We start from the raw sequence: 26,822 nt of genomic DNA on the forward strand, positions 1-26,822 counted from the left end.
AAAGTGCAAAGTCACAAACACTAAAAATATAGAGTATGTTATATTAATTGCGGATATGGACGTTGATGTATGCATGGGCCACGCATGTACTTCTTTGCTTCATACCATGATGACAGTGAAGGTATAGCGTAGAATGGCATATGATCAAAAGTCTTTGATTCTATGTCTAACCAACATGTCAACGCATTTCGGGATATGAGCTGGTCAGGTATGGCGGAAAGGCGACCGTTGCCGGTACAATTTGCATTATACCCTTCTCGCAAAACAAATGGAATGCTATGTCCTTGTTTAACTGTTCGACATACAAACGTCGAATTGATTCGGATACTTGATCCTGAACACAAGCAGCCTTTCTTTTCAATTGACGGAATGTTCTTATTGGCAGGACTGAGCGTTCCTAATGGCTTGTTGCGCTTCGATCTGCGGCGTGAAAGAGGCGATTATGATGTTACACTCGCAGGTCTAGAGCCGAGAGAAGGTATCTGGTCGCCTTTCAACGTTGCTCAACGTATAGCGATGGAGCTTGGATTATCGCAGCTGCTAAAGACATTCTTTTCCGTTAAACATGCGTGGAGTTTGGATGAAGGCGAATTGAACGGAGTCGTTCATAATTGGCAACCAGCAAAAGATCAAATTAATCCGTCAAAATATTCGTTCGAGTCTCTATCAAATGATGCTTTTGATTCCTTCTCCCTAATCAAAAGCGGCCAGCCGGCTCGAACTCCGATTGGCAATGAAGAGCGAGACCAGATCAAACGCATAGGGAAACCTTGTCTTCTTCTCCAAGACGGCAGTGAAGATGAATTGCAGCACTCACGCATACTCACTTCTTTCAGTCTTGAACAACGTTTATTAAGATGGACTGTAATGGCGACTGCGCAATGGCACGAATTTCAACAACAGGTATCGGATGCACAATCAGCCGAAAATACTCAAGAAGATTCTCTTATGCATATTTGGTCACCTTCAACGGTGGAAATCCTTCTCTTTTTTTCAGATCTTCAAAGTCCATCCAATGACGATGATAGAAACATTGCATATTCTTTGAACGAAGGGCAGATTGTGGTTACAAAGAGTCAACTACAGGAAGCACATCTTCGGCATCAAGAGCAACAAGGAGCAAAGAACAACCCATTGCTGAGCATTGTGGATGTGAATGCTGTTTTGGCATTGGTGGATAGTCTATGGATATGGTACATCGAAAGAATTGCTCATTCGAATAAAGCTCACATGGAAATGCCTCAGGAGACTATGGCTCAAGAGAAAAGGAGCAACGAAGAGAGTGGCATACATGCTATATCACAAAGACTGAATCGATTGGAAGCATCTTTTGAACGTATGGAAGCTTCCCTTAACACCCTGCTGCACAATCAGACCCTCATACAAAAAGAGAAAGTGCAAACTGAGGCTAAAAAGCCGGTGAATCCAAATAAATTTGGATTATTCTCCATGGACGTCCAGACCTTAGTCTATTTCTTCGTCATTGGTATGATGGGTACTTTCTTCTCACAATATTTCTCCAATCGATGAAGACGATCTATAGAAATAGAGTACAATATTGACATTTCAAATATAATGCATTCTTACATTTCATCCTTGCCTCTGCCAATCTCCACTTTTTCCGCCAGATTTATGCGTTACCATCAAGCCATCAACACGCATCTCCTTTCCAGCCACGCTCTTGAGCATATCCCAAAGTACCAAACTTGTTACACTTGCACCTGTTAATGCTTCCATCTCTACGCCAGTTGTTGAAGTGGTTGTGGTGGTACAAGTGACTTCTATATAAGCGCTCAAAGTTGTACCTTCTTCTTCCATTTCTTCTTCTGTCATCTTGTGCACATCCAGTTTAACGTCAACATGGGAAAGGTTTAATCCATGGCAAAGTGGGATCAAGTCGCTCGTCTTTTTGGCAGCCATGATCCCTGCCAATTGTGCGGTATGGAGAACTGGACCTTTCAAGCGAACAGAGCTACCGAATTGAGGCACGCTTGCACTTTCTCCCGTTGTTGATTGCGTTGCCTCAAGCAAGGGCAGGACATGACTGGGAATGTAGACACGACATTTTGCTGTTCCGATTCGTTTCGTCACTTGCTTTTCCGAAACATCGACCATTGCCGCACGATCGTTGTGTTCGGCGTCGATATGAGTAAGGCGTGAGGCTGCGTTGAATTGTGGTTCATTCTGAATTTGCGAATTGGAAGCGTTTGGCATTCGGCTATATTCCATGCTTTGTTGCATATTTTGTCTTGCTGCAAATGCGTCTGCTGCTGCAATCGCTGCTTCTTCCCATTCTTCCATCGACGAAGCATTGGACTTTGTCCGACCCGATGTATTCTCATTCTGTCGAACACCATCTGCAAAAGCATCGAGACTTGCCCAAGGAGAATCATCGTCACTTTTCACGCCCATATATTCAGACCATGTCACAGATCCAGCGTCATTATCGGAATGTAGTGGAGTAGAATCAGAGCTTTGACGAACTTCCTCTGATCCGGCTGTATCAAAAGCGTCATCCAAATCATCCCATGGCCCACGTTGAGGCATGGAAGAGTACATCCGCACGTTTCCTAACGGAGAAGGTTTGAGACTTAAAAGGTGCATTGGTATCGAGGATATCCTTTGGTGTCGTCTGCGACCTGTGAAGTGCAAAAAGGAGGACAATAGACAGAAATGTTTGTCAGAAATTGTCCATTTGCACCTGATTGAGCATTCGCATGAAAGAAGTGCTTACACAATTAGGGCTGTCAACACATACCCTGAAGCATCTGACCTTCTTTCAGCCGCCAATTTGAATCATTGCTCGATTCTTACCCTGCGCCAATTCGACTGGATCTGCCATTCCTGCATGTTTTGCATGCTTACGCTTGACTGCGGCGCCAATTATGTTCAGCAATTGGTTATCATCTGCAGGCCCTTCAGCAAAACCTGGAAGTCCTTCCCTCATTGCATCTCTCAACGAAACTTCAGCATTGCCAAAGAGACAGACCTGGCATGGAAAGCGGAAGGAATAAGTCAGTATATCAACATTCTGCCAAATGTATTTCCAGAATCTACTCACCTTCAAATTACCATCTGCTGTTATCCTTAGCCGATTGCATGTACCGCAGAAGTGATCAGTCATACTTGTGATGAAGCCCAATCGAGATTGATGACCAGGAACCTTCCAGTGCTTACTGGTATCATTTGCATCATCTCCAACTTTTTCCAATGGACCAAATTTGTTTGTAATACTTTCCAGTAATTGCGAATATGGGACCAACTTTTCCGGTCTCCATTTGTTACCATCAAAAGGCATATATTCAATGAACCGAACAGTCACATCACGATGTTTAGCCCATTCAACGAAATCCAGGATATCCTTACCGTCATTGAGTCCTCGAATGACTACTACATTGATTTTCACATTAGGCACTCCAAGCGCCAGGGCAGTATCAATCCCATTCAGAACCCTCTCTATGCCCTTTGCAGCCGTTCTAGTCATTAATTCAAACTTGAATGGATCCAGAGTATCGAGTGAGATGTTCAAATGAGTCAAACCATTTGCGACAAGGCTGGGCAGATGTCTTGAAATAGTAAGACCGTTTGTTGTCATTCCGATTTGACGCAGTCCATTCTGTCTTTGCGAAGCTAGTGCGGCAATAATTTCAGGCAAGTCTTTTCGGACAGTAGGTTCGCCACCTGTTAATCGAATCTTATTGATCCCTTGTGATACGAATAGTTGAGCCAATCTCTCCAATTCTGGGGCTGTTAAGAGCTCTGCCTTTGGAGTCAGAGGAACACCTTCAGCTGGCATACAGTATAGACATCGAAAGTTGCATTTCTCTGTAAGTGAAATGCGTAGATATGTATGCTGACGAGTAAACCTATCAGTCAAGAACGGTGTAGAAGGTGGGGATTGGATCTTGTCCATTGCTTGCAGAGCCTCTCTTGCCCTTCTTCGGCCTTCATTGTGTGTAGCAAAGAATTGATCATCTTGTTGACCAAAAGTGGAATCGATCACTTTGGCCTGTAGTCTTTTGCTATGAGTTGAAAAGTGTTGCAAAGAGGATGATGAAGATCGTATTGCACTTAAACGTGCTCTTTGAATCAACATCCTCGTAGTGAGGATCGTTTACTGTATGATAGACATTCGATAAGGTTTGAGGTATCGGTGTATTTGAATGTAGAGTAAAATGGGAATATGAATGACTCTTTCCTATTTTTACTCACGCTCGGTTTATTACTCCGTCCTTGTGACTTTGAGAAGATAGCGTACTGCAGAAATCTTATCATTAGGCGCAGCGCTGTGCACGCATAAGCAAATGAAGAGGCTTTCCAATTGGCGCGAGAGGGTTCTACAGCGAACGAAGGCGCAGGGCAGGGCGACGGTGCAATGACTGAAAGTGTTGGACTCTGCATTACTGGGCGGCTGCATCACCAAAGCCAAAGAACAAATTCAGACTTGTCTTTTAACCAAAAAGTATCCATTGATCGATGATGAAGAAGGATTGAACATCAATCTCACTTGCATCAATGACTTCTTCTTCTGCAGGCGGAAGTCAAGCCAACGGATCGTCAAGGTCGAGGCAATATGGGGAAACAAGAGAATCAATACAATCCCCTTCTCGTGTCTTAAGCCCAGCTCTGTCTGATGCAGATTCATCTACCAGCAGTACGGCAACGGGAAGGAGAGATTCAGTGAATACCTCAAGAAAGCTGGGAAACCTTCAGGGAGCAGGATTGAGTTCACTCAGCCTTGCACTTGGTGCTGATCATGGTTATACAGCCGGATCAAGCCTTGTCGGATTTAATGCGATTTCCACTTTGCTCAACAATCCAAACAAAGTATCAAGACCGATCGACCCTTCTTCTTCGCGGTATCCTTCTATCAGTCAATCACATACCGATATACCAAAAGTCAAAAGAAGTGACTATGAAAGTACGATCAATAGCCTCAAATCTGAATGGGATCGATATCAGCGTAATCAAAAATTAGGAATACGCGGTAAAGCACGAATCGAAGGTGAAGAAGGGAACGGAGATGCAGGAGACGTCTCGGTGATCGATGACGCACCATCTACGACAAAAGGAAGGCAATCTGTCGATGACGAAGAAGTGTCGAGAAGAGCATTGGGTAAGAAGCGCCTTCCTCCTCTAAGCACGGTGCCTCAAGTATTCTTCTCGGAAGAGTTCGATCTTGGAAATCCGTACACATTCGACTTAGTCACAGAACGTTACAAAGCTGCTTCATCGACATCATCTGGAAATGCAAGCAGGAATGGTTCCATCGCAACAGGATACGATGTGGCTTTAAATCAAATGCTCCAAGAGAAATTGTCATATTACAGCGATGTTGTCGAACAGCATCTGATCCTTGAAATCTCTGCACGCTCTTCTTCCTTCTTTGCTGCGTTAGGGAATCTCAAAGATCTAGAGGCCGAATCTCGAAGTTGTTTGGACAAGGTTGAAGAGCTCAGAAGAGAATTAGATGATAGAGATGAAGGCATTGCGAAAGCGGGACTTTCATTGATACGAGAGCAAGCCAAACGGAGGGAGACTGTTGAACGCTTAGAGGCTGTCGGACTCATGAACCAACTATGTGAGAAACGTGACTTGTGTCAATTACTCGTCCAGAATAACGAATGGAGCGAAGCATTGGACGTTATGCAAGATCTGCAAAATGTGATCCAAGGCAAGACCAAGCTATTACCACGTCCTACAGATGGCGCTCAGAATAACAGTGCAATCCCACCTCATGTCGAAATAGAGTTCGAAAATGTTGTCGCTGTGCAAGCTCTTGGTCCACAACTAGAGGAAATGCAAAACAACATCTCTTCACAACTTGAAGTGGAACTCTTGAACATCCTGTTAACCGATCTGACGGATCGCGTAGGAAAGCCGGTCGAAGATACTGCTGCTAAGCCGAGCAATATTGACCCTTCTGTGGAAGACATCAACAATCCAGCATCAGCTGCTACATCGCCTGGGCCAGCTGGCTTTGACAACAATCAAGTCACGCCAAATGGAAGCCTCACCCTATCATCTATCAAGAATCTCACCCAAGAGGAAGAGGCACTGTCTAAACGCATAGAAGCACACATCGGTGGCTTGGTCCGTACAGGTGGCATGGATCGCTTGATGACAGCATACAAAGACGCCATCTTGAGAGAGGCACGCAAGATCATGCGAACCTTCTTGTGCGATGCTCAGCTACCTAGCTTGAATGGATCTACGAACGAAAAGCCAGAATGGCTCAATCATCTTGCAACTTTGATCGAAGATGATGAAGCTGCTCAAGGTAAAGCGGATGCAAAATTGGGACCGGGTGGCTTGGAGGCAGCACAGAAGCTACAAAATATGGAGCATACCCAATTCCTTGGTCTGCTGCGTACTCTTTTGCGTGGATTGACAGCGTTTGTAAGCGGAGTGGATTCACAGCGTCGTGTGCTAGTTCATATATTGGATAAACAAGCTAGATCAAAGGACAATGAATCTAGCACTGGTACAAACGGAGAAGCACAAATTGAGATTGTGATGCCGAACGGAGTGTCTCCTTCGTTGCCAAATACTTTGACGGGTATCATCACAGAAGCATGCTCTGCTACCCACATTCTTGCTTCACGTTTCTTATCGCTGCGATCATTGACTCATACCGTCTTGCCCTTGCGGCAATTCCTTGGCGTTTTCCATCTTGCTTGGACGTTCATCTTGGAATCTGAAGGTATTTGTGGAAGAATGATTGTCGGTTTACGAGGAGTTGTGTTGAATCAAGCAAAAGCGTGGCTTGGTAACTTTCACAAAGTACGTATTGAAAAGGCGGCAAAAGCTGTCGAAGAAGAGCAATGGGGACAGGCAGACGTACTGCCCAGACAACAAAGTGAGATCACGTTGGTCATTGAAAGTGCAACATCCGATCCACCAAGCTTCGTTGTAGGTAAGGAATCGATTCAAGGCGAGGCATCAGCTGAAAAGGAAAGTGGCGAAAACAAGGATAGCGAACCAAAGATGAAATCGGTAACGATTGAAGATAAGCAATTCTTTGTTGTATCTGCAAGCTTGGATGTTCTTGACATGTTGGTAGAGTATCTGCAAGTGATCATTAATTTGCCTTTACTCAGTACGGAGATCATGGGTCGTGTTGTGGAATTTTTGAAACAATTCAACTCACGTACTTGTCAAGTCGTTCTCGGTGCAGGTGCTATGCGATCTGCTGGATTGAAGAACATCACTGCAAAGCACCTTGCTCTTGCCTCTCAATCTCTTTCGATTATGATTTTGCTCATTCCCTACATTCGTGAAGCGGTACGCAGACACTTGAATGCTCGACAAGCAGTCATGTTGGTTGAATTCGATAAGCTCAAAAGGGATTATCAAGAACATCAATTTGAGATTCATTCGAAATTGGTCGCCATTATGAGCGATAGATTGACTGTACATTGCAGATCCCTGTCGAGCATTGAATGGGCAGCTTCAATAGAAGGCGATGGTCCCGTAGGTGCTGTCAAGCCAATGATGGATTTGGTCAAGGAGACGACAACCTTACACAAAGTGTTGTGCAAATACCTTCAACCAAGTGTTGTAGAAGCTGTGATTGGACAAGTACTTGTTTCTATTGATAAAAGGATAGCTGCAGAGTTTCGCAAGATTGAAACGCATGATGAGAATAGTACCAAACGGGTTAAAGCTGTGAGGGATCATTTCAATGAAAAGTTTGGAACGCTTAAGCACGTTGATTGGATCGTCAAAGATATTGACGAAGCCATTGAAGAAGTCAGCAAAGCGCCAGAACCTCCAGCGCCTACGACAGCAGCAAAGGTATCTCTAGAAGAGTCTTCCACTACATCTCCTCCTACTCGATCATCCATCATGCCCACTTCTTATACTCCTCGACTATCCTTATTCGCACGCAAGCAGCAAGAACGACAACAACAACAGCAGCAGCAACAATCACCAGTAGTCGAAAAAGCAGAGAAAGAATTACCGCTCAGCCCTGCTGATCAAGCCTCTGCCGCACCGCAAGCTGCTGCAGGAGAAGAAGTTCGAAAGTCAACAGATACGAAAAATTCCGTTGAATTGGGCAAAAGTGAAGATGCAGAAGTGACGACTAGCTCGCCTCAACCTAAATTATCCCTCTTTGCTCGAAAGAAGTTGGAAAGAGAACGTAAAGAACAATTGGAGAAAGAGCAGCGAGAGAAAGAAAAGCGGGAAGCAGAAGAGGAGAAGCATGAAGCAGAAGAGGAGAAGCATGAGGCAGAGGAGGAGAAGCATGAAGCAGAAGAGGAGAAGCGTGAGGCAGAGGAGGAGAAGCATGAAGCAGAGGAGGAGAAGCATGAAGCAGAGGAGGAAAAGCATGAAGCAGAGGAGGAGAAGCGTGAAGCAGAGAAGGAGGGAGAAGAGAAGCTGGAGGAAGAGAGGGAACAAGCACAAGAGCGTGTAGACGAGCACAAAGAGCATGCAGAGGAGAAGGAAGAGAAAAAAGCTGAGCAATTTGCAAAAGAGGAGGCGGATGAAGAGTCAAAAGAAAGCCAAAATACTGAGCAAAAGATTGCAGACCAGGCGCTTGATCCAGAAAAGAGCGATGACCAAGTTGTCATTGCTGAGCAAGGAGAGGAAAAAGAAGAGCTCGAACATGAGGATGAAAAGCCAGAGGAAAAGCAGGAGGAAGACATGCAAACGCCCAAGAAGGATGTGTCGGTAGCCGAGGCTCCGATAGAACAATCTTCTGAGAGAAATGCGGAATCCAAAGAGAAACTCTCAACGGAAGATCAGTCGAATGATTCAAAATGAATGAAACTGAAATACACATGCATTATTAAATATTTGAAGCAATTTCATCTATGTACAACGTCCATTGACGATCCCAGTCGTCAATTAGTGCTTGTTTCTGTTGTGGGTCCGGTGTGAGAGAATGTTGAAGACTGTTTCGTGCCAAAACGCCTAGACTTGTAAGATCAAAGTGATCCGATGCGATCAAGATAGAATAAAAATCAGGTGAGAGACCAAGGTTGAGGAATTGCGATGGGTCATCATGACTCAGAGCAACAGGACAACCATAAGCCAATAAAGTCAAGACTGGATGAACGCCTTGGGTATCAGTGTAACGTAAAACTTGATTAGAGATCGGGCATGATTCAATACAAACGCCTTTTTGACGTACTGCTTCAACCAAAGTGGGATGTCGACTGATGCTAAAACCATGTCCGATTCTTTTTGATCCCAACAGTAAAGCATCATATAGATTACTATCCACTGCGTCACCATCCCCGAGAGTCTCGCCTGCATGGAAGCAGAAAGGTAAATCGATCTGTAGCTCTGCCAACCGTTTTCGCATCCCTAGTAGTTGTGGTAAATAATCGAAAAGAGCCTTACCACTATCCTCATATCCTACCAAATCAAATCCTACCAAAAGATTGGGAAATTCTTGTTTCAGCTTGATAGCATCATCGATGTACCATTGAAGTTGTTCTGCATCAATGAATCGTAACGTGCTATAAATCACTTTTGCATCGAATGATCTACCTTGTGGTAAATCTGCTTGAACAGCTTCAAGAGCAGATTTGAATTCGTTCAACATATCTGCATGTGTAACAGTACTCTTTCCTTCTCCGTCCAAAAGTGTTTCATCGAAAAAGTTTACCCTTGCTTCTACGTAGGAAATTTTATCCTGGATCGAATGACGAAAGCTTCTCTTGTACATTTCCGTTCGGGTCTCTTTCGTTTGCAATGCATTCAAAAAGGAGAACGTTTTGATAAAATAATCCCATGCTTGTCGAGAATTATATATTGAAGGGAGGATATCAGTTGGCACCGGAGCAAATGTCATCTTGGAAAAAAGGTATGCATCAAATGCAACCCAATTTGCTGGCTTTGATGGATCGGAACTTTGTGCAAAATCTTTCAGATGAGATTCGTAGCCTGGAACCGGTGTGCTGTAAACGTTTGGAAATGGGAAAGCCTGGCGTGCATTTGACAGTCGGACCCATGTATTTGGCTGATAGCCGGCAGAGAAGATATTATCAGCCTCTTTATTAGCCCTTGCATTTCCCTCGTCTTCCGTTGTGCCCGCTTGTTTGGGCAATTGTCGTATCCGCACATTTGCAGTATATAGTGTGCTATGCTCTGTTAGCGGCACATCAGAAATTATAAAGAGATCTTCCTGTTCGTAAGTCCTCTTGATCAACCATTCCACATCAATCGTTCCGTCCATATGACAATGCAAAACAGCACCTTTTGGCATCTTGCTGATTAATTTGTAAAGCGATCCATTCTGAACACCTCTACTCTTTGATAGGGCCCAACTACTTCCTTTCATCATACCTAAATCATTTGGATTATTGTACACCTTTTCAATCTCTTCTTTTCTTAGTTGTTTGACATAGTCATCCGCTTTACGTTCTGTCTCTGTTCGTTTAGTCCGCTTTTCTGCATCGAATCTCTTTTGTTTTTCATGAGCGATCAATCCTCTCCTTCTTGCAATATATTCATTGGGATCGTATATGTCTGACAGCCCATCACCTAAGCCAGGTATAGGTGCCATTCCATTGATCTCATTGATCGCTGCAATATTCGAACGTACGTTGACTGGCATCTTGATGGAATGATGATGTTAGGAAGTATGTCGCGTGAACTCATTCAGCAAAAGGCATGCATGTACGGAAGAAAAGCCGCTTCTTCTCCTTAATCTTGCTTAGTAAGCGCGGGGTAGATATGATGATCATTTTAATCGGAAATCTATAATTGGAATCATTTATCTTACATAGATTCTTATCAGTGGTCGTCCTCTATCTCGCTCCTGGAGTTCATGGCCAAAATCCCCGAGAAAGGTAGGGAATTGCTATCTCAAATCAGGCCGGCTTGGCATATACCACAGAAGCCGAGCGGGGCCATGATCTAAGGTATGTGGCGTATAATTATGGTATGGACCTGCATTTCAATAGCCGTACCTTAAAAGAGAGCAGAGATGCTTAGTGATACGATCTCGATGGTGATGCTCTCTGTATTGCTCATACTATCATTCAACGCGATCAAAAGATTACCGAGAATGGTACAGGGTTTCGGTAATCTTTGTTTTAAAGCTCAGCACAAAAGGCTAAGAACAGAAAGCCGAATTAACCTTACAGTGGTGTACTATTGGAATCGTAGATCGGCTTGACGCGTAGGGCGCATCTACTAAATTGCCGGTCGAAAAGATCTGCCTAAATTCCCGTCTTCTTGCTCAAATGCCCCCCGCATAGTCCGCTTTTTTATCTGCTCACCGTATGCTACCTGCATAATATTCATTACCTGCGCGTATTACCTGTCAACTTTGATGCATCTTGTGGAGCTGCGATTCTGCTTGACAGGCTAATAAGATGCCGTCTTTTCTTTAAAAATCCGGTAATCTCATGTTATAGTGGTAAAGTGTGTTTAATTAAATCTTTTTATTCTTCTTTCTCTGCCTTTCCGCGGAACAACGGTTAACAACGATGACAACGTACGATAAAACAAATCGTTACCAAGTCTCAGGTACCAAACGCATACACACATTAATGCACAAAGGATGTTGATGAACATTATTGTCTTCGGTAATCTTTTGTTTTTTCTTCAACCTTTTGCAGATACTTCGCTTATGAGCACTTCTCCGTCATCTTCCCCACTATGCTACTGTAACCCCATCCACCTCCTCCTCATCTCCCCGCACGATACAATCTGGGGCAGGCACTGATCCTGTGTGATCATTTCTTGCCGAATACAAAGGTTGTACAACTATATATAATACCCTATCATTCTTCGTCCTTGTCGCCCCCTTCTCCCTCATCCTCTTTTCGATAGTCGGGGTGCATATATCCTCCTCCTATCAACTACATCTCCCCTTCGAGAGTATCGTCAAAGATGTCGTCCACTCCCTCCGTTGAGGAGAAAAAGCCTGACACTTTTGGTCATTTGGATACCCACACAAGCGATGTCGAACGCAAGCAAGAATACAACAAAGTAACATATTCGCAAGATGATATGCAAGTGCATTCACACGCTCAAATCACTTTACCTGCCATGCTCTTGGGTGTTGGTATTTGTGTTGGTGGTTTCTTGTTCGGATACGATTTGGGTGTTATCTCTGGTTGTTTGATCATGGAACCTTTTATTCGTGTGATGGGTGTTTATGATCCTACAGCTATGCTCGCAGATTCAGAAGGATACCTTTTATCAGCTAATCGTCAATCATTGATCACTGCTCTTTTGAGTGCAGGTACTTTTTTTGGTGCTTTAGCTCAAGCCCCTATTTCGGATTTTATGGGTCGTCGTAAAAGTATGTTGGTTTGGGCAATCACATTCTCGATTGGTGCTATTATTCAAACTACTTCAGGTGAAAGTGCAAATACCGCTGCCAATGTAGGTCAAATCGTCGCAGGTCGTACGATCGCAGGTTTGGGTGTTGGTGCTTTGAGTGGTTTGGCTCCTCTTTATTTGGCAGAAACAGCTCCAAAAGCAATTCGTGGTGCAATGGTTTCATGTTATCAATTATTCATCATCGCCGGTATTTGCGTTTCTTACTGCATTCTTTACGGAACATACACAATCAAAACATCTTCAGCTTGTTGGCGTATTCCTGTCGCATTGCAACTTCTTTGGGGTTTAGTTTTGATCGTCATCATGTTGGCCTTGCCTGAAAGTCCTCGTTGGTTATTGCAAAAAGAACGCGCTCCAGAAGCAAGAAAGGTTATGGCAAGGATGCGTGGTCTTCCATTAGAAGGAGGAGATGCTGCTCCTGCTGCACGTCAATTGATGGAAGAAGATGTTGAAGAAATGTTGGAAGGTATTCGTGAAGAAGCACGTACGTTTGAAGGATACAATTACCTCACTGGTTACAAATTATGCTTCTCCACTGAACAACAAATGTGGCGTAGAACATTGACAGGATGCATGCTTCAACTTTTACAACAACTTTGTGGTCAAAATTTCTACTACCTTTACGGTCCTACCCTTTTCACTCAAGCAAATGTTCCTCTTGAACCATTATTGATCCAATTGATCTTTGGTGTTGTTTCATTGATTTGTACCGTTCCTGCACTCTTGATGATCGAAAAGGTTGGTCGTCGTAAATCATTGGTTTGGGGTGCTATTCTCCAAGCAATTTGTGCATTCACAGTTGCTTTCGTCGGACATTATGGTCTTCCCCACGGAAAGAATGCAAAGGCTACAACTCCTTCACAAAAGTCAAGCGCAAACGCATTTATCGCATTCGCAGTCTTGCATTTGGCCTTTTATAGTATGTTCTGGGGTCCAACACCATGGATCTTCTGCAGTGAAAATTTCCCTCAACATTTGCGTGCAAAGGCAATCTCTTTGTGCAGTGCAACAAATTGGATTTGGAATTTCTTATTGTCTTTCTTCTCCAACAAGATTTCCGACAAGTATGGTACGTTCATCATGTTAATCTTTGGAAGCGTTTTAGTCTTCGCAGCAATCTTCTCTTACCTTGTCGTTCCTGAATTGAAAGGATTATCATTGGAACAAGTTAATGAAATGTACGAAGACAAGAAGTTGAAGCCTTGGAACTCAGGTAAATGGCAACCTCAAACTGGTCGTGATACCAACCGTAGCGCTATTGGTTTAAGTCATATTCTCAAACTTGGTACCAAGAAACAATCGCAAGTTCTTTAAATGCTACTTTCTGTATATGTATTGATTTCGAGATCATAATCATTTGAATGAATTTATAATGATCATAAACTGAATGATGACTCTGTTGAATAAGTTGCTCACCATGAAAGTACACGTGACTGCTTGCCACCAAGGATGCTCTCTCTCTCTTGTAGCGCGGGAGATTTCGCAAGGAAGGATGCAGAAGGGCAGTTGAGTTGCAAAAATCGCGTGCTTTAAGCGGAGCATAAGTCTGTGCGAGAGAACAGAGCGAGAACGGAGGCACTTTTGCAGTCACTCATAGATTTCATATGTCAAGAGAGAGTCAGATCTTCTCGCTTTCATTTGTACGGCTTTACCGTATTCACCACCATCGTATGCTATTTAGAGTATCCTCTCAATTGCGTATGAGTAGCACACCTATACGCAGACTATCACAACACGCACGACATCTTTCATCTTCTATTAGTTCAGTTGCTTCTTCTTCCAATATGGCCAACGAATTCCGTCCTCGTCAAGTAGGCGCTGCCAACACTTTGGATTGGCGTGTTTGGTTAGAAAACAAAGCAGGTCAACCTGTTTCATCATGGCACGATATTCCATTGTTTGCCGATGAATCAAAGACAATCTTGAACATGGTTGTCGAAATTCCTCGTTGGACAAATGCAAAATGTGAAATTTCAAAAGAAGATCCATTGAACCCAATCAAACAAGATACAAAGAAGGGCAAATTGCGTTTCGTTCGTAACTGTTTCCCTCACCATGGTTACATTTGGAACTATGGTGCTTTCCCACAAACATGGGAAGACCCTTCTGCCACTCATCCTGACACAAAAGCAAAGGGTGACAATGACCCTTTGGACGTTTGCGAAATTGGTGAACAAGTTGGTTACACCGGTCAAATCAAACAAGTCAAAGTTTTGGGTGTGATGGCTTTGTTGGACGAAGGTGAAACTGACTGGAAAGTGATCGTCGTTGACATTAACGATCCTTTGGCTCACAAATTGAACGATATCGAAGATGTCGAACGTCACTTGCCTGGCCTTGTTCGTGCAACCAATGAATGGTTCCGTATCTACAAAATCCCAGATGGTAAGCCAGAGAACCAATTCGCTTTTAGCGGTGAGGCAAAGAACAAGAAATACGCCACAGAAGTCATTCACGAATGCAACGAAGCATGGAAACGTCTCGTTAGCGGTCAAGCTGATGCAGGAGATGTTAATATCGCTAACACCACCGTTCAAGGATCAAAAGCTTTCGGTGCCGTACAAGAATCCAGCATCCCAGCTGCTAAGGCTCAGCCTGCCGCTGCTATTGACCCAAGCATCAGCAAATGGTTCTTCATTTCATCTAGCAGCATCTAGACGACTTGTTGGGTTTCCCGAAGCTTCATTGTAGAGGAGAATATATATAATTTTAACATGTTTTATTTGCGTCTATAGTACAAGTTGTCGTTTTTGCATTTGCTAAAGTCAGAGAGCGCCTTTGATGTCCATGTAGATTGGCAAATGATCGCTGGCTCCGTATACGGTATGTCGAATTCCTACATCAAGAACTGAATCTTTAATGCGCTCCGGAATGATGAAGCTATCTAATCTCCATCCGATTCCTTTCTGTCTGCATTGACCCCTGAAGCCGAAGTAGGTAAAATGACCAATAGCATCCGGATTTCGCTCACGCCAAATGTCCACATAAGGTTTAGCTCCTTCTACAGCCGTACCTGCTAATACTTGACGATGATGATTACACTCTGTTGCCGTATAACCTGCAACTTTGTTCCACTTTTCACTTGCTTTACTCAAATCACGAGCGTCCAAGACGACGTTTAGATCACCTGTCCAAATCGTTGGCTTGCTTTTATCGCATTCGGCCAAATGAGCAGCAAATCTTTCGTTCCAATGAACTTTTGCAGGCATAGATTTTAACTTTTCACCTGCATTTACCACATACGTACCACAAATGAAATGATTTTCAAATTCTGCAGTGATCAAACGTGCTTTTGTATCTTGATCACCTCCAGGCAATCCGCTTGTAACTTTGATAGGCTTTGATTTAGATAAAAGTGCAACACCTGCATATCCTTTCGTCTTTCCTATTCCCCATGTTTGATGTGGATATTTTTCTTTGAGTATCATCGGAACATCGTTACATTTTGTTTCGCTCAGAAATACAACATCTGCATCTTCTGCTGCGATATAACGAATCAACCCTTTGCCCATTGAACTTTTCAAGCTGATAATATTCCAACTTGCAATTCTTGAACTACCTTCTGGTTTGGGTGATAATTCCAATGGATCTGGAATAGTTAGATTTCGTGGCAGTCCTTCAGCAGCTTCGTAGTTTGTCTTGCTGCGTGGTTCAGGTGCTGAGAGTGATTCAACTTCGCCATTCTGTTCTTCGCCTTCATCGACTACTGTTTCTTTCTTGCCTTTCTTTGGACTCTTTTCTACTTCTGCCTTCTTTCCTTTCTTGGGTGTATCTTCGGTAGTAGCGCTTTGCTTGCTCTTCTTTGCCGGACTTGCACTTTGTTCTTTTGCTGTTCCATTCTCTGATGTCTTTCTCCTTGTTGAACGTTGGCTTTTGTCCTCCTTTGCGTCAGCAGTAGAAGTGACTTCATTACGTGTACGTTTTGGTGCCATGATCACAAGAGGCGATGGTCGTAATGCGAGATAGCGAGTAGTGAGTGAAGTCTGAAATCGATGAGGATGGATGACAGATGTACGGAACAACCTCGCAAATGACATACGAATTCAATCAAGGGTGGAGTGTAGGATCGAGAAGAAGTAGAAGTGGAATGCAACACTTGATTTGATTAGAAGTGTTACATAAACGCGTTAATCTAAAGCGTGTACTACAACCAAAGAAAGCGCGTTTCGGCTGTCTGCTTAACGAAAAAAGCGCCGAGAAGGAATTTTTGGCAAAAGGCAGACTAAAAATTTCAACAAGGTATTTTCTTACATTACAATACCATTCCAAACGAACACAACAGAGGATCAAATATGACTAGAGCCAAAGAAAGGGAATCAACCAACGCTGAAGGAAGTGCATCATCCACTCAAAGGCTTGATCCAGCTCTCTTTGCTGCTTCGTTCTCCAAGCCAGCATTTGCAGACTCAACCTCTACGTCTACCAATGATGAAGAAGGACAAACAAAAGAACAAGCTCGTCAAAAAGCAAAAAGGAAAGGCGGAATAGTGAAGGATAAAGACGGACAATCGATCAGAAGGCTAAACGATGGACGTACAACAGTTCGAGTACTAGAAAAGAGAAAATTCGATGATCCCTCAATTGAAAGAATTGAAGATATTGTCAGGAGACCAGAAGCTGTGGATTCATCACAAAGTTTGCCCACTGCCAAAGCGAGAAAGTTCAAAAAAGACAGACTAGGCTTGAATGGCACTCAAGATTCCCTACCGTCTACTTCACGTGCACTGAAACCCAAGTCTGACGATCAAAAAGGCAAATCCAAAAAGAAAAAATCAGCTGAAGATCCTCTTGGACTAGAAGATCCAGCATTCGAGAAGGGTGGAGAGATGGCACACCTTGGCTTGTCTGCAATCGGAAAGAAATCAGCGGGAAAGGACAACAATGCATCAAAAAAGAGAAAGACAATGTCCACTCTAAGAAGGGGTGATGCCGGAAGAGGAGGGCCTGCGCCATCCAAGAATGGCATTGCTGCCAAATTCGTTCGATCGAGTTGATTGTAGGTGTATAATGTATATTTACGTGAGCATACTTAATTTTACAGATCTGCATCCTCAATGAATGCGTTGAGTGTACAGGTAAAGGACAGCCTGCTTATTAATTGTGTACTTTTGCAGTCAAGTGTGAGGAAAGGACGATTACATTTGACACTGGGAGATACGAAATTATCACGATGAAGAGGGATAGATAGACTGTGAGTTATAATTAAATTATCTGGTTCATCGTAGTTTTGGGAGAAGGAAGCCGTCTTCATCTGTTCAGGATGCATGGGTAATGGCAGATTTGTCAGAAGATTGCATCCAACTCATTCGACACACCGCATACTCACAGCTGAAACTACTTTGCGGTGCCATATCTGAATTCAGGTTGATAAGATTGACTCTGGAACCCATTCAAGCTTCCATTCTCTTGTTGCCACAGTGGCAATGGACTTGGGCCTATGGGCCAACTATTTGGTATGCGTTCCAGGGTGATCTCTGGTACACGAATTTGGCTGTGGCATTGGAAAGAACGCTCGTCCCATTCGAATGCGAAATCGCTTTCGGATGTTCTGGTATTTCCAAAGGAGGCGATTGAATTGCTTGATTTGTTGTTGTTACATTTAAAGATCTTCTTGAAAATACGTGCAATAAAGATAGACATCTTGTCTTGTAAGTGCTTGTTTGCGAGATTGAACTGAGTCGTGGAAAGAAGATACGATGGAAGATTGAAGAAGACATGATGGCAATGCTAAGCAGCAAAGATTGCGTTATGGTAACATATTCTGCCAAGACTTTTGTAAGTAAGAGGGAGTCAAGGTTAAAGCTGCACGAAATCACAGCATCCGATTGAGTGACTCTTGCTCTAGCAAAACTTAAGACGCATTGACGATCGAGTTCTTATTTGTTTCCCCGCTCTATCGGACCGTGAAGGTGCGAACAAACACCTTACGGGATCGGATAGCAAACCTTATTCATGGTTAGGTACAATCGTAGTGTAAGCGTTTTCACATTAAGTCGTCGATCCGATTTCTTAATATCCGACTTTATCCGCTCATGGTGATGGCTCGATCGCCATGACCCAACGAGTGATCGCAATGGACATACACTTTACTCATAAACAGGTACCACTCTTTACCCTTATGTGCGGTTAAATTTTCATTAAAGTCACATCTTTATGCGTGCGAGTGCGAGTGTGTGTGTGTGTGCAGCGCGTGTAAGCCAAAGCCTAAATGACGGAAAATTAAATGGAAGTCCGCGTTCCTGCATAAAAGCAGTCCTTTTACTGAATACAATCTACCTTCCCTTTTTGGAATACATGCTTCATCCTCAATCAACAAATAATGATATAATTCAGTAGCTGTTCCTGATATCTCTTTTGGGTTATGTATTGCGTTTAATTTTCATTCTTTCTTTTTGTTACCACCACCTCTGCCCTCACTCTCATTTATCTTTTCGTCCACGTTGATCGTGATCGCGATTCACATTCGTTTTTTTATCACTTCTTCTACATTCGTTTTATTCATTCGACCAGGTGTCGAATACTATCAATCGGTTCTTTTCATTCTTTTTCTTGGTCATTCTTTTGTTCTTTGTGTTTCAGATTTCGATATGGTTCATCTCACTGCCCGATTAGCCCTTCTATTCTGCATTGCTTCTCAAGCTTCTGCACTATATTTCAACAGACCCGATGAAAGCACTTCAGCATCCGTAACTTCAGCTTCAAGTTCAGTCTCAGCCTCGGCTTCAACATCAACATCGACATCTGCACCCATACCACAATCCACAACTGTCTCACCTCTAGGTTCAGCTACAGACGTCTTTATTGAAGGTGGTGCATGTCGTGCATCATGGATTCCAGACAAGAGTGGTGCAACGACATGGAAAAACATGACGATCGATCTGATGACGGGATCAAACTTACAAATGACAAAATTGGGAACGGTGACGAGTAATATCGACGGTACAAATCCTAATTTGACTTCGTTCAATTATACTTGTCCACAAGTTACACCTAATTCGGCAATTTACTTTTTACAGTATTCACATGATGGCGGAAAAGATCCTACTTGGACAACAAGATTTGCCATTGCTGATCAAGCAGGAAATGTCACTCCACCTCCAAACGCAAATCAACCACAAGGTGGATCACCGGCAATTCCATGGGGTGAAGGTGCACTCGTATTGAACAATACGCCCACAGCCACACCTTCCTCTACCGCACAAGCTTCTCTGATCACAAAATCTGCTTCTGCTACCAACACAATGAATGCTCAACAATCTCTAGCGAACAAGTTCAGCTCAATGTTAAGCAATGATCGTTCAAATTCGTATCAAAGCATCAATGCTGCCTCTGATGTTCGATCGAATTTCGTTCAAAGCACTTTTGTTCTTTCGACTGTTTTGCTCTTTGTGTTTGCCCTTTGATGCATTTATTATGTTTATCAATCAATATCCTGTTGCTGTTTGTGAGTTTGTCTGATTGGTAATCAAAAATTGAGTAATATACAGTTTGAATTGATGCTAGCGTGTGTATGTCTACTGATTCATTTTGGCATTGCGTCCCATTCGGTGTGCGCCTCTACCTGATCGAAAACGTGAAGTAGATGGTCTTGCAATTCCACCAAGACCGTCATCATTTCCAACTTGAGTGAAATCGAATTTGTCAACCAATTCGTTCATAGTGCTTATACCATTTGTCATATCTGAAAGATAAGTAGTCAACAAAAGATCATTGTATTCCGTCAAAAATTCTTGTTTGAATTCTGGTAAATTTCCGCTTGCAGGAATACCGGCCACCAAGCTGGCAATTTGACGTAAGCTTTCATGATCGTTTGGAAGCTTTTTTGCTTGAACGTCATCCACGTAAGAAACGATGGATTGAATGCGATCCAAAAGCATTTTGATCGCATTTTGTTGTGTTGTCAAATTGGCAATCAAGCTACTCTGTCCATCTCCATCATCGACGGGAGGTTTACTTGTATGATCAACTGCAATTCGCTCTGCTTCTCCTGTCTCGATTTGATAATTTGCAGGTCTGAAATACATATCTGGACCTTTTTCCAAACCAGCTCCTTCACCTTGATCCGGTCGAACAGAGTGTGAAACGTCAACGAATGTCTCATAAATGCCAATTGGCAACTCCCCCTTTGAACGTGCTTGACCGATTGCATTTTGTGAAGGAGACAGTTGCAAGAATAGTGGTGATTCATTGTACTCTAGCAGTTGTCTATGAATGCTCATATCCTGTGGCAATGGAATCGATCCACTGGAATACCATCCCAACAGATCAAAAGTAGGGAATACCTGTTTGAATTGAGCCTGTCTTGCACGTAAGTATTCTTGATCTATTCGATCTTCTTCTCCTACCAAAAGTTCAAAAGTGGTATGAATTTCCACTTCTCGTCCTAGATGATTTCCCAGTAGTGCTCCTGCAATTCGATTACTCTTTCCTCCTATCGGTTGAACAGACGATCTGACCATATGCTCTGACATATTTATGATGGGCAATGGATGTAATCGAATCGTGATTCCAACGGCTGCATCATTGGCATCGTCCAATACTACCGGAGATGCTTCTAGCACCTTTAGACCTTGCGATCCAGCTGTAGAAGTGGAAGCCATCTTGCCAGGCTTGTGATGGTAATCAGGATTGTTGATCTTCGTAAGTCACCCCACGAAATCCATTAGTGTAGGTCTGTGCATTATTTTATGCATTAATCGAATAAAGAGCATAAGTCAAAGAACAGAATTGAATACAATTTATCACGTGTCCTTATGATTTTTTTTAAGCTTTTCACTTAAGGCGCGTAATCTAGCTCTTTCTGGAACCTTATTGGAAGCATTGGAATTTTTTTGTATTGCAAATCAATACACTCGGCTTAAGGGATAATAATTCTTATTTCCGCCTATTCTTACGAATGCTTTTACCCGGAGAAAAATTGTAAATCTTGACATCACCATCCATTTCCCAACCACGATACTATATTGACATAGACATGGTGCTTGTCAGGGCGGCTTCTTCAGCGGCAGCTATACCGACTGCTGTGGCGGCCAGTTCTGCTACAATCGCAAATGCAATAAGTCATCCTATACGACAATTTCATCAAAGGAGTAATGATCAAAATTCAACTTCAAGACAATCGCATAACCCTCTAACTCGGATACGAAGTGCACCAAACAAGATCGCAAGTTCATCAAACCTAAACCTCGCCACTCAACATCGTCGTTCGTTCACTACTGCTTCGACTTCTTCCTCCACACCTTCCGCAAGACGTAAACAATCCAGACCAACACTTTCTTTCGCTCGATCCTTTCATTCTACTGCAAGGAATGAAGCATCAGTAAAAGATCCTTATGCTACTCTAGGCGTCAAGAGGGACGCATCGGCAAAAGATATCAAAGGTGCCTATTACGATTTAGCAAAGAAATTTCACCCGGACACGAGTAAGGAGAAAGGGGCAAAAGAACGATTTGTTGAAATCCAGGCAGCATACGATATCCTAAGCGATGAAAAGAAGAAAGCCACTTTTGATAGATTTGGCACAACGGATGATTCGGCAGGTGGATTTAATCCGTTCGGCGGAGGTGGTGGTGGTGCGGCAGGATTTGATCCTTTCAGTGGCGGCTTTGGTGGTTTTGGAGGAGGTGCTGGTGGTTTTCAAGGATTCTCTGGTAATGCTCAAGATGCAGGAGATTTCTTTGAAGGATTATTTGGCGCTTTTGGAGGAGGTCGATCTAGGAATTCTGGTCCAGGATTTGCTGGAGAATCGCGAGGAGAGGATTTGGAAACTACACTAAATATCACCTTTGAGGAAGCTTGTAGGGGAACGACAAAGAATGTCACGATTGCTCCTGTTGAGAGATGTAACACCTGTGAAGGTGCAGGGCTGAAGAAGGGAGCAAAAAAGAGTACATGTACCGTCTGTAATGGAACAGGTACGCGGACGTTTGTTATTCAAAGCGGATTTCAGATGGCCAGCACATGTCCAGCCTGTAGCGGAGCAGGTCAAACGGTAGCAGCCGGTGATGAATGTGGCACATGTGAAGGTGTGGGCAGAGTTAGATCACGAAAGACAATCGATGTCAAGGTACCACCAGGTGTTGACGATGGCGCAAAGATTCGAATGGATGGTCAAGGTGACGTACCCTTGCAAGGAGCAGGTCCCGCTGGATCACTTTATGTACGCATCGGCGTTCGCAACAGTAAGATTTGGCGTAGACAAGGCAGCAATCTCTACTACCCTGCCACTATTCCTTTCCATACCGCCATTCTTGGAGGAAAGGCTAGAGTTCCAACCTTGGACGGAGATGTAGACGTTCGAGTGCCAGCAGGAACTCAAGTAGGCGACGAGATGTTGTTGCGAGGCAGAGGTGTGCCAAGCCTGATGAGAAGAGGCGACAAGGGAGACTTGCTGGTACAATTTGAAGTCACAATTCCACGTTCGCTCACAAAGCGACAGAAGGAAATTCTACAAGAATATGTGGATGAAGTAGAAGGAAGCAAATCTAACAAAGCTCAATCTACAACACCACCAAACAATGAAACATCTGAAAAAGCAGATGAAAAGGAGGAAAAAGACACCACCACTCAATAAACTTTATAGATCAGAAACAATGTTTGAATATAATATGTGTATTAAATACCATGCACAAAGGGGGCGGCGCGACCGAGGGAGCTCTACAATAAGAATGATGTAGGGAATAGAGAGTCTGCTCCTTGGCGCTGCACGCATGCTCGATTGACATGATGATAAAAAAGAGTTATATGAGAAGTTTTGAGAAAGGAAGCCAAAAAGTAAAGAAAGTGTGTTTGTTGTAGGGTATATCAGTGAATCCACTGAGCGTTGTGAGAGACTGGTGAATAGTTTGTCATTTGATGACGTTGAGGTTGCATATGCGACATCATGTGTGCAGGTAAAAATGCTTGTGGTTGATGATGATGATAATAAGGTTGTTGATTTGCAGTCAAAGTGGGAGTGGCTGATTGACGTGGGGTATAATGTTGTTGTTGCTGCTGTTGCTTTTGTTGTTCTAAATGACGACGAACCAAATCTTTGGCTACTTGATCCGCACGTTGACGAACCATTGCCATCAAACGTTCTTCTGACTCAAGATCAGGTACGCTTGTGCTTGGGTTCAAAGTGATCCCTAAAGCAGAAGAAGCAGAAGATTCTTCATCTAATGGACTCCAACCATACAATTCTTCTTGGGATTTCATTGCGGCTGCTGCTGCTTGACGACGAGCAGCTCTTCCTGCTCCGCGACCACGACTGCGTCTGCCACGGGCACGACCACGTTTCGTGGCAATCGGAACGGCAACTCCGTCAACGATGACGTATTGTGGTGAAGGGCAACCGCTTGTGTTGATAGAAGGACTGTACAAACCCGAATTGGGCGAATAAGGTGACCATGCTGCTGCATTACCGTGAGGCATGTTAGAAGGTGACAGTGCTGGTGATTGACTGTTTGTCAATTGTTGAGATGGATGCCAAACAGGTGCAGCTGCTTGCTTTGCACGTAAAGCTTGTGTGCTGGTCTTATGTTGTAAAGGTGCGGATGGTTTGCTGGCTCCCAATCGGACTCCACCACCCAAGACGCCAACATTGCCGCCATCATAACTTGTTACACTGATGGCTTTAGTGGGGCTTTTGTTTGAGGTGGCATTCTTTGTCACGGTGATATGTTGAACAGTTTCATCTCCAACTTCTTCATCTTCATCATCGTCAATGATGTCGAAGTTTTTGAATCCTCCACGGTCAATCATATCTTGAATTGATAATTCGCTATCGGTATCGTCATCTTCATCACCTTCGTCAAACAATTCGCTATCACTATCGCCGCGCGTAGAAGAAGCAGCGACCAAGCTTGGGCATGCTTCGCTACCTTCACCTTCGCTTCCGCTACTTGCAGTACGATGACCGTCAAGCAAATGTTCACTATGACTGGCGGATGACCATGAAGGTTGACGGTAGTGAAGTAAACTGTTTGTTAATGAAAGCTTGGACGTTCGTTGATTTTCGAAGGTGGCCGTTGTGTCGGCTTCGTTGGTATCCAAAGCAGGTGTAGAAGGTAAGAGTGCCAACTTTGGTGGTGCAGGTGTCATGGCTTGAATTGTTGGCAAAGCACTTGTTGGCAATGTACCATAAAGTGTCTTGACCGAGCTTGATGATGGAACATGATTTGCTCCAACAAATGTTCCTGGACCTTGGCCAAGTCTGATAGCGACGCAACCAGGATCGATCCAAAGGGTGAAGGAAGAAGTAAAGGCATCCTCAAAAGAACGCAAAGATGAAGCTTTGCTCAATGCAAATGTGATATCACCATCCAAACCTTCACCGCCACCATGAGCATGCCAAAGCAAGACTCTATTGGCCGAGCCACGTTCTCCATCATGAACAAACCAATTGGAGGAATATCTTTGTTCAAGACGGGTATGTAATGTAACGCAAAACGTTTGTGTTTGTTCACCGTCAAGTTTTGTTGATAAAAGTGTGCAAAGATGGGTGATGGCTGCTTGAATTTCGGAACGCATGATGAAGATTGTCTAGTGTGTGTGAATGTTGGTGAATGTGCGAGTTGATAAAATGAATACGAGAAGATGATGAATTGTTGAATATGTTGCTTGCAGTGAAAATGTCGAGAAGGATGATGGAATGCCAGAAAATGTAAAGCCGAACCAAAGAAGTGAGTGAGTAGAAGAAGGCGAAAGACGATCGAATGGAATGTGAATGTATTATTGTTCACAGTGAAGGACCAGGAGTCCTTTTGATGGTGATGAAAGGTAGGACAGATGACAGGAGGGATTGATGAATGTTCGGATAGACAATCAAGTTACCTTTTTATATATCTACTTTCTTGTCCCGGTAAATTACACTGGAATGAACCAACCCTTCATAAATATTCCAGATCTGATCGTCATGCAGATGCAAGTATGAATGTATGCTATTTCTTCCCCAGTCTTCACTATACCCAACCAGGAAGGTATGAAGTATGTAGTAGTTGCATATATGCATATGCTGTAGTAAAGGGTACCATGCCACAAAAAAGAAATCATCACGTTTCCTGCTATAATAAGCAATGGTTAGAGCCACAAATGATGATAATGATTGGCGTGAATGCATGACTTCCCCTGTTTGTGTTTGATCCACAAGACATGCAAAAAGGCGCGAGAAGGAAAAAGGAAGATCAAAGAGGCGGCTCAAGCAACACACACAAAAAGATATCAATGAAAGGGCTCATTCATTCTTAATCTATATAACTTTCCTTTCTGGGAAGAAGGTGCATCTGATCACTTTATTACAGAGAGAGGATCTAGATCGTTATGAAATTATTGATGATGATGCTGCATAATTGTACGTACGAATAGGTATGGCACATCAAAAGTGGCTTGATCTTCCTTTTTACTCACTTTCCATTCCGGGCAATTAAGCGTAGTTCTAATGGCCTACGCGTGCGTTGAAATGCCTGCTAACTGCAGGGAGATGTTATTTAAAAGAGAAAGAGATCGCTTGGGGTGTTGAACTATATTCCCTCACATACAGTGAGACTTTGCTTGTCAAACATCATCATTGTACGCGTTGTTAAAGGAAAGGTACGCTAAGATGATAATCTTGGTATGTGTTACTTTACAAATCGAGTAGAAAGCCGACTCCGGTCTCCATTTGACATTCACTAAGATGATCTCATTTGAGACGGCACATCCCCTCTCTATAATGATTCGGACCTTTTCATTACTGCAGTCAAGCCGTCGGTAAAGTGTTTCTTTTCTTACGCGCACATAATTTACCCCTTGCTTTTAGCTTTTGAATGTGCCTTTCTTTTAATAGAAATGTGCCTTATAAAAACGCGTAGGCGCGTGTTTCCACGTACAGTTTATTAAACCAATTCCCGGACTTCAACGCCACTCTGCTTATGCTTATATGAATAATACGTGCAGCAGTGCTCGTGCCTTAAGGTTTATGTTCTGTACAAAGCGGTCAAAACCTCCTTACTTTTCATAATTCATCGTTCATATACAAAATGAAAAAAAGAATGAACCCTTATCACATGTCTGTCGTGTGTGTTGGTCTCAGATGCAAGCACATCATCGTGCCTGACTTTGACAGTATAGTATTTCCGGAGAATGAAAATGTAGGATATGATCACCTAAGATGAAATATTAGAGTCAATGACCCCCTGCAGTTATGGGTCGGAGATCAAAGTGACATTGGGGATCGCAATTGAATATTCTGGTGGGCACGTGAAGCATTAGAAGTCTCGTGATCGATTTTTTGGATATCCGTACACCTTTATTGATTTCATCGTCATTTCTCGTCTAGTATCGAACGAAAATTGATCTTTTAATTTATTTCTTGCTGCCAGAATTTGATAATACAGCCCGTTTCCCCACGACTCTATAGCCAGATGTTTACCTCTTTTTTTTTCGTTTGAAGTTTATTCCATCATATTTGCACCAAAATTATGTTATTCACCGTTCCAAAATATTCCGGTAACCCAAATACGGTGACGTCTCTGTGTTGTACATCATCTGTTATC

At 43.2% G+C, this 26,822-nt stretch overlaps 13 protein-coding genes across 13 annotated transcripts; 8 read left to right on the forward strand and 5 right to left on the reverse strand.

Annotated features, from left to right (window-relative positions):
- Positions 1-3: 3 nt before the first annotated feature.
- FA14DRAFT_68528 (uncharacterized protein) lies at positions 4-1,809 on the forward strand. The gene has a single exon (XM_025502704.1). It carries the CDS (start codon positions 163-165, stop codon positions 1,528-1,530), a length of 1,368 nt encoding a protein of 455 aa, XP_025354401.1. The 5' UTR covers positions 4-162; the 3' UTR covers positions 1,531-1,809.
- FA14DRAFT_124771 (molybdenum cofactor biosynthesis prote) lies at positions 1,591-3,913 on the reverse strand (the record flags this gene model as incomplete). Its single annotated transcript, XM_025496662.1, has 3 exons — positions 1,591-2,162; positions 2,815-2,989; positions 3,062-3,913. 3 exons carry the CDS (start codon positions 3,911-3,913, stop codon positions 1,591-1,593), a joined length of 1,599 nt encoding a protein of 532 aa, XP_025354402.1.
- Positions 3,914-4,430: 517 nt separating this feature from the next.
- On the forward strand, positions 4,431-7,713 carry FA14DRAFT_136685 (Vps54-domain-containing protein; the record flags this gene model as incomplete). The annotated part of the gene is made up of 3 exons (XM_025497024.1): positions 4,431-4,987; positions 5,030-5,925; positions 6,055-7,713. Coding segments are annotated over exons 1-3 (3,027 nt in total), but the record flags the coding sequence as incomplete, so codon positions are not given.
- Positions 7,714-8,794: 1,081 nt separating this feature from the next.
- FA14DRAFT_109033 (Metallo-dependent hydrolase) lies at positions 8,795-10,462 on the reverse strand (the record flags this gene model as incomplete). The annotated part of the gene is made up of 1 exon (XM_025495860.1): positions 8,795-10,462. A coding segment is annotated over one exon (1,668 nt), but the record flags the coding sequence as incomplete, so codon positions are not given.
- Positions 10,463-11,973: 1,511 nt separating this feature from the next.
- Positions 11,974-13,623, forward strand: FA14DRAFT_123718 (putative monosaccharide transporter; the record flags this gene model as incomplete). The annotated part of the gene is made up of 1 exon (XM_025496596.1): positions 11,974-13,623. One exon carries the CDS (start codon positions 11,974-11,976, stop codon positions 13,621-13,623), a length of 1,650 nt encoding a protein of 549 aa, XP_025354405.1.
- A 470-nt stretch (positions 13,624-14,093) lies between these two features.
- On the forward strand, positions 14,094-14,966 carry FA14DRAFT_156772 (cytoplasmic inorganic pyrophosphatase; the record flags this gene model as incomplete). The annotated part of the gene is made up of 1 exon (XM_025497853.1): positions 14,094-14,966. The coding sequence occupies one exon, from the start codon at positions 14,094-14,096 to the stop codon at positions 14,964-14,966; it is 873 nt and encodes a 290-aa protein (XP_025354406.1).
- Positions 14,967-15,074: 108 nt separating this feature from the next.
- On the reverse strand, positions 15,075-15,923 carry FA14DRAFT_113663 (DNase I-like protein; the record flags this gene model as incomplete). The annotated part of the gene is made up of 1 exon (XM_025496018.1): positions 15,075-15,923. A coding segment is annotated over one exon (849 nt), but the record flags the coding sequence as incomplete, so codon positions are not given.
- Positions 15,924-16,513: 590 nt separating this feature from the next.
- Positions 16,514-17,360, forward strand: FA14DRAFT_161634 (uncharacterized protein; the record flags this gene model as incomplete). Its single annotated transcript, XM_025499206.1, has 1 exon — positions 16,514-17,360. A coding segment is annotated over exon 1 (449 nt), but the record flags the coding sequence as incomplete, so codon positions are not given.
- A 1,252-nt stretch (positions 17,361-18,612) lies between these two features.
- On the forward strand, positions 18,613-19,783 carry FA14DRAFT_161635 (uncharacterized protein). Its single transcript, XM_025499207.1, has one exon. It carries the CDS (start codon positions 18,897-18,899, stop codon positions 19,710-19,712), a length of 816 nt encoding a protein of 271 aa, XP_025354409.1. The 5' UTR covers positions 18,613-18,896; the 3' UTR covers positions 19,713-19,783.
- On the reverse strand, positions 19,768-21,029 carry FA14DRAFT_68639 (Mov34-domain-containing protein). The gene has a single exon (XM_025502707.1). It carries the CDS (start codon positions 20,907-20,909, stop codon positions 19,824-19,826), a length of 1,086 nt encoding a protein of 361 aa, XP_025354410.1. The 5' UTR covers positions 20,910-21,029; the 3' UTR covers positions 19,768-19,823.
- Positions 21,030-21,084: 55 nt separating this feature from the next.
- On the forward strand, positions 21,085-23,064 carry FA14DRAFT_161636 (uncharacterized protein). The gene has a single exon (XM_025499208.1). The coding sequence runs from the start codon at positions 21,284-21,286 to the stop codon at positions 22,880-22,882; it is 1,599 nt and encodes a 532-aa protein (XP_025354411.1). The 5' UTR covers positions 21,085-21,283; the 3' UTR covers positions 22,883-23,064.
- Positions 23,065-23,112: 48 nt separating this feature from the next.
- FA14DRAFT_180740 (uncharacterized protein) lies at positions 23,113-24,819 on the reverse strand (the record flags this gene model as incomplete). Its single annotated transcript, XM_025501031.1, has 1 exon — positions 23,113-24,819. The coding sequence occupies one exon, from the start codon at positions 24,817-24,819 to the stop codon at positions 23,113-23,115; it is 1,707 nt and encodes a 568-aa protein (XP_025354412.1).
- A 129-nt stretch (positions 24,820-24,948) lies between these two features.
- FA14DRAFT_68646 (uncharacterized protein) lies at positions 24,949-25,480 on the forward strand. The gene has a single exon (XM_025502708.1). It carries the CDS (start codon positions 25,078-25,080, stop codon positions 25,408-25,410), a length of 333 nt encoding a protein of 110 aa, XP_025354413.1. The 5' UTR covers positions 24,949-25,077; the 3' UTR covers positions 25,411-25,480.
- Positions 25,481-26,822: the final 1,342 nt, after the last annotated feature.

The sequence above is a fragment of the Meira miltonrushii genome, assembly GCF_003144205.1.
Source record: "Meira miltonrushii strain MCA 3882 unplaced genomic scaffold FA14scaffold_3, whole genome shotgun sequence".
Lineage (NCBI taxonomy): Eukaryota > Fungi > Basidiomycota > Exobasidiomycetes > Exobasidiales > Brachybasidiaceae > Meira > Meira miltonrushii.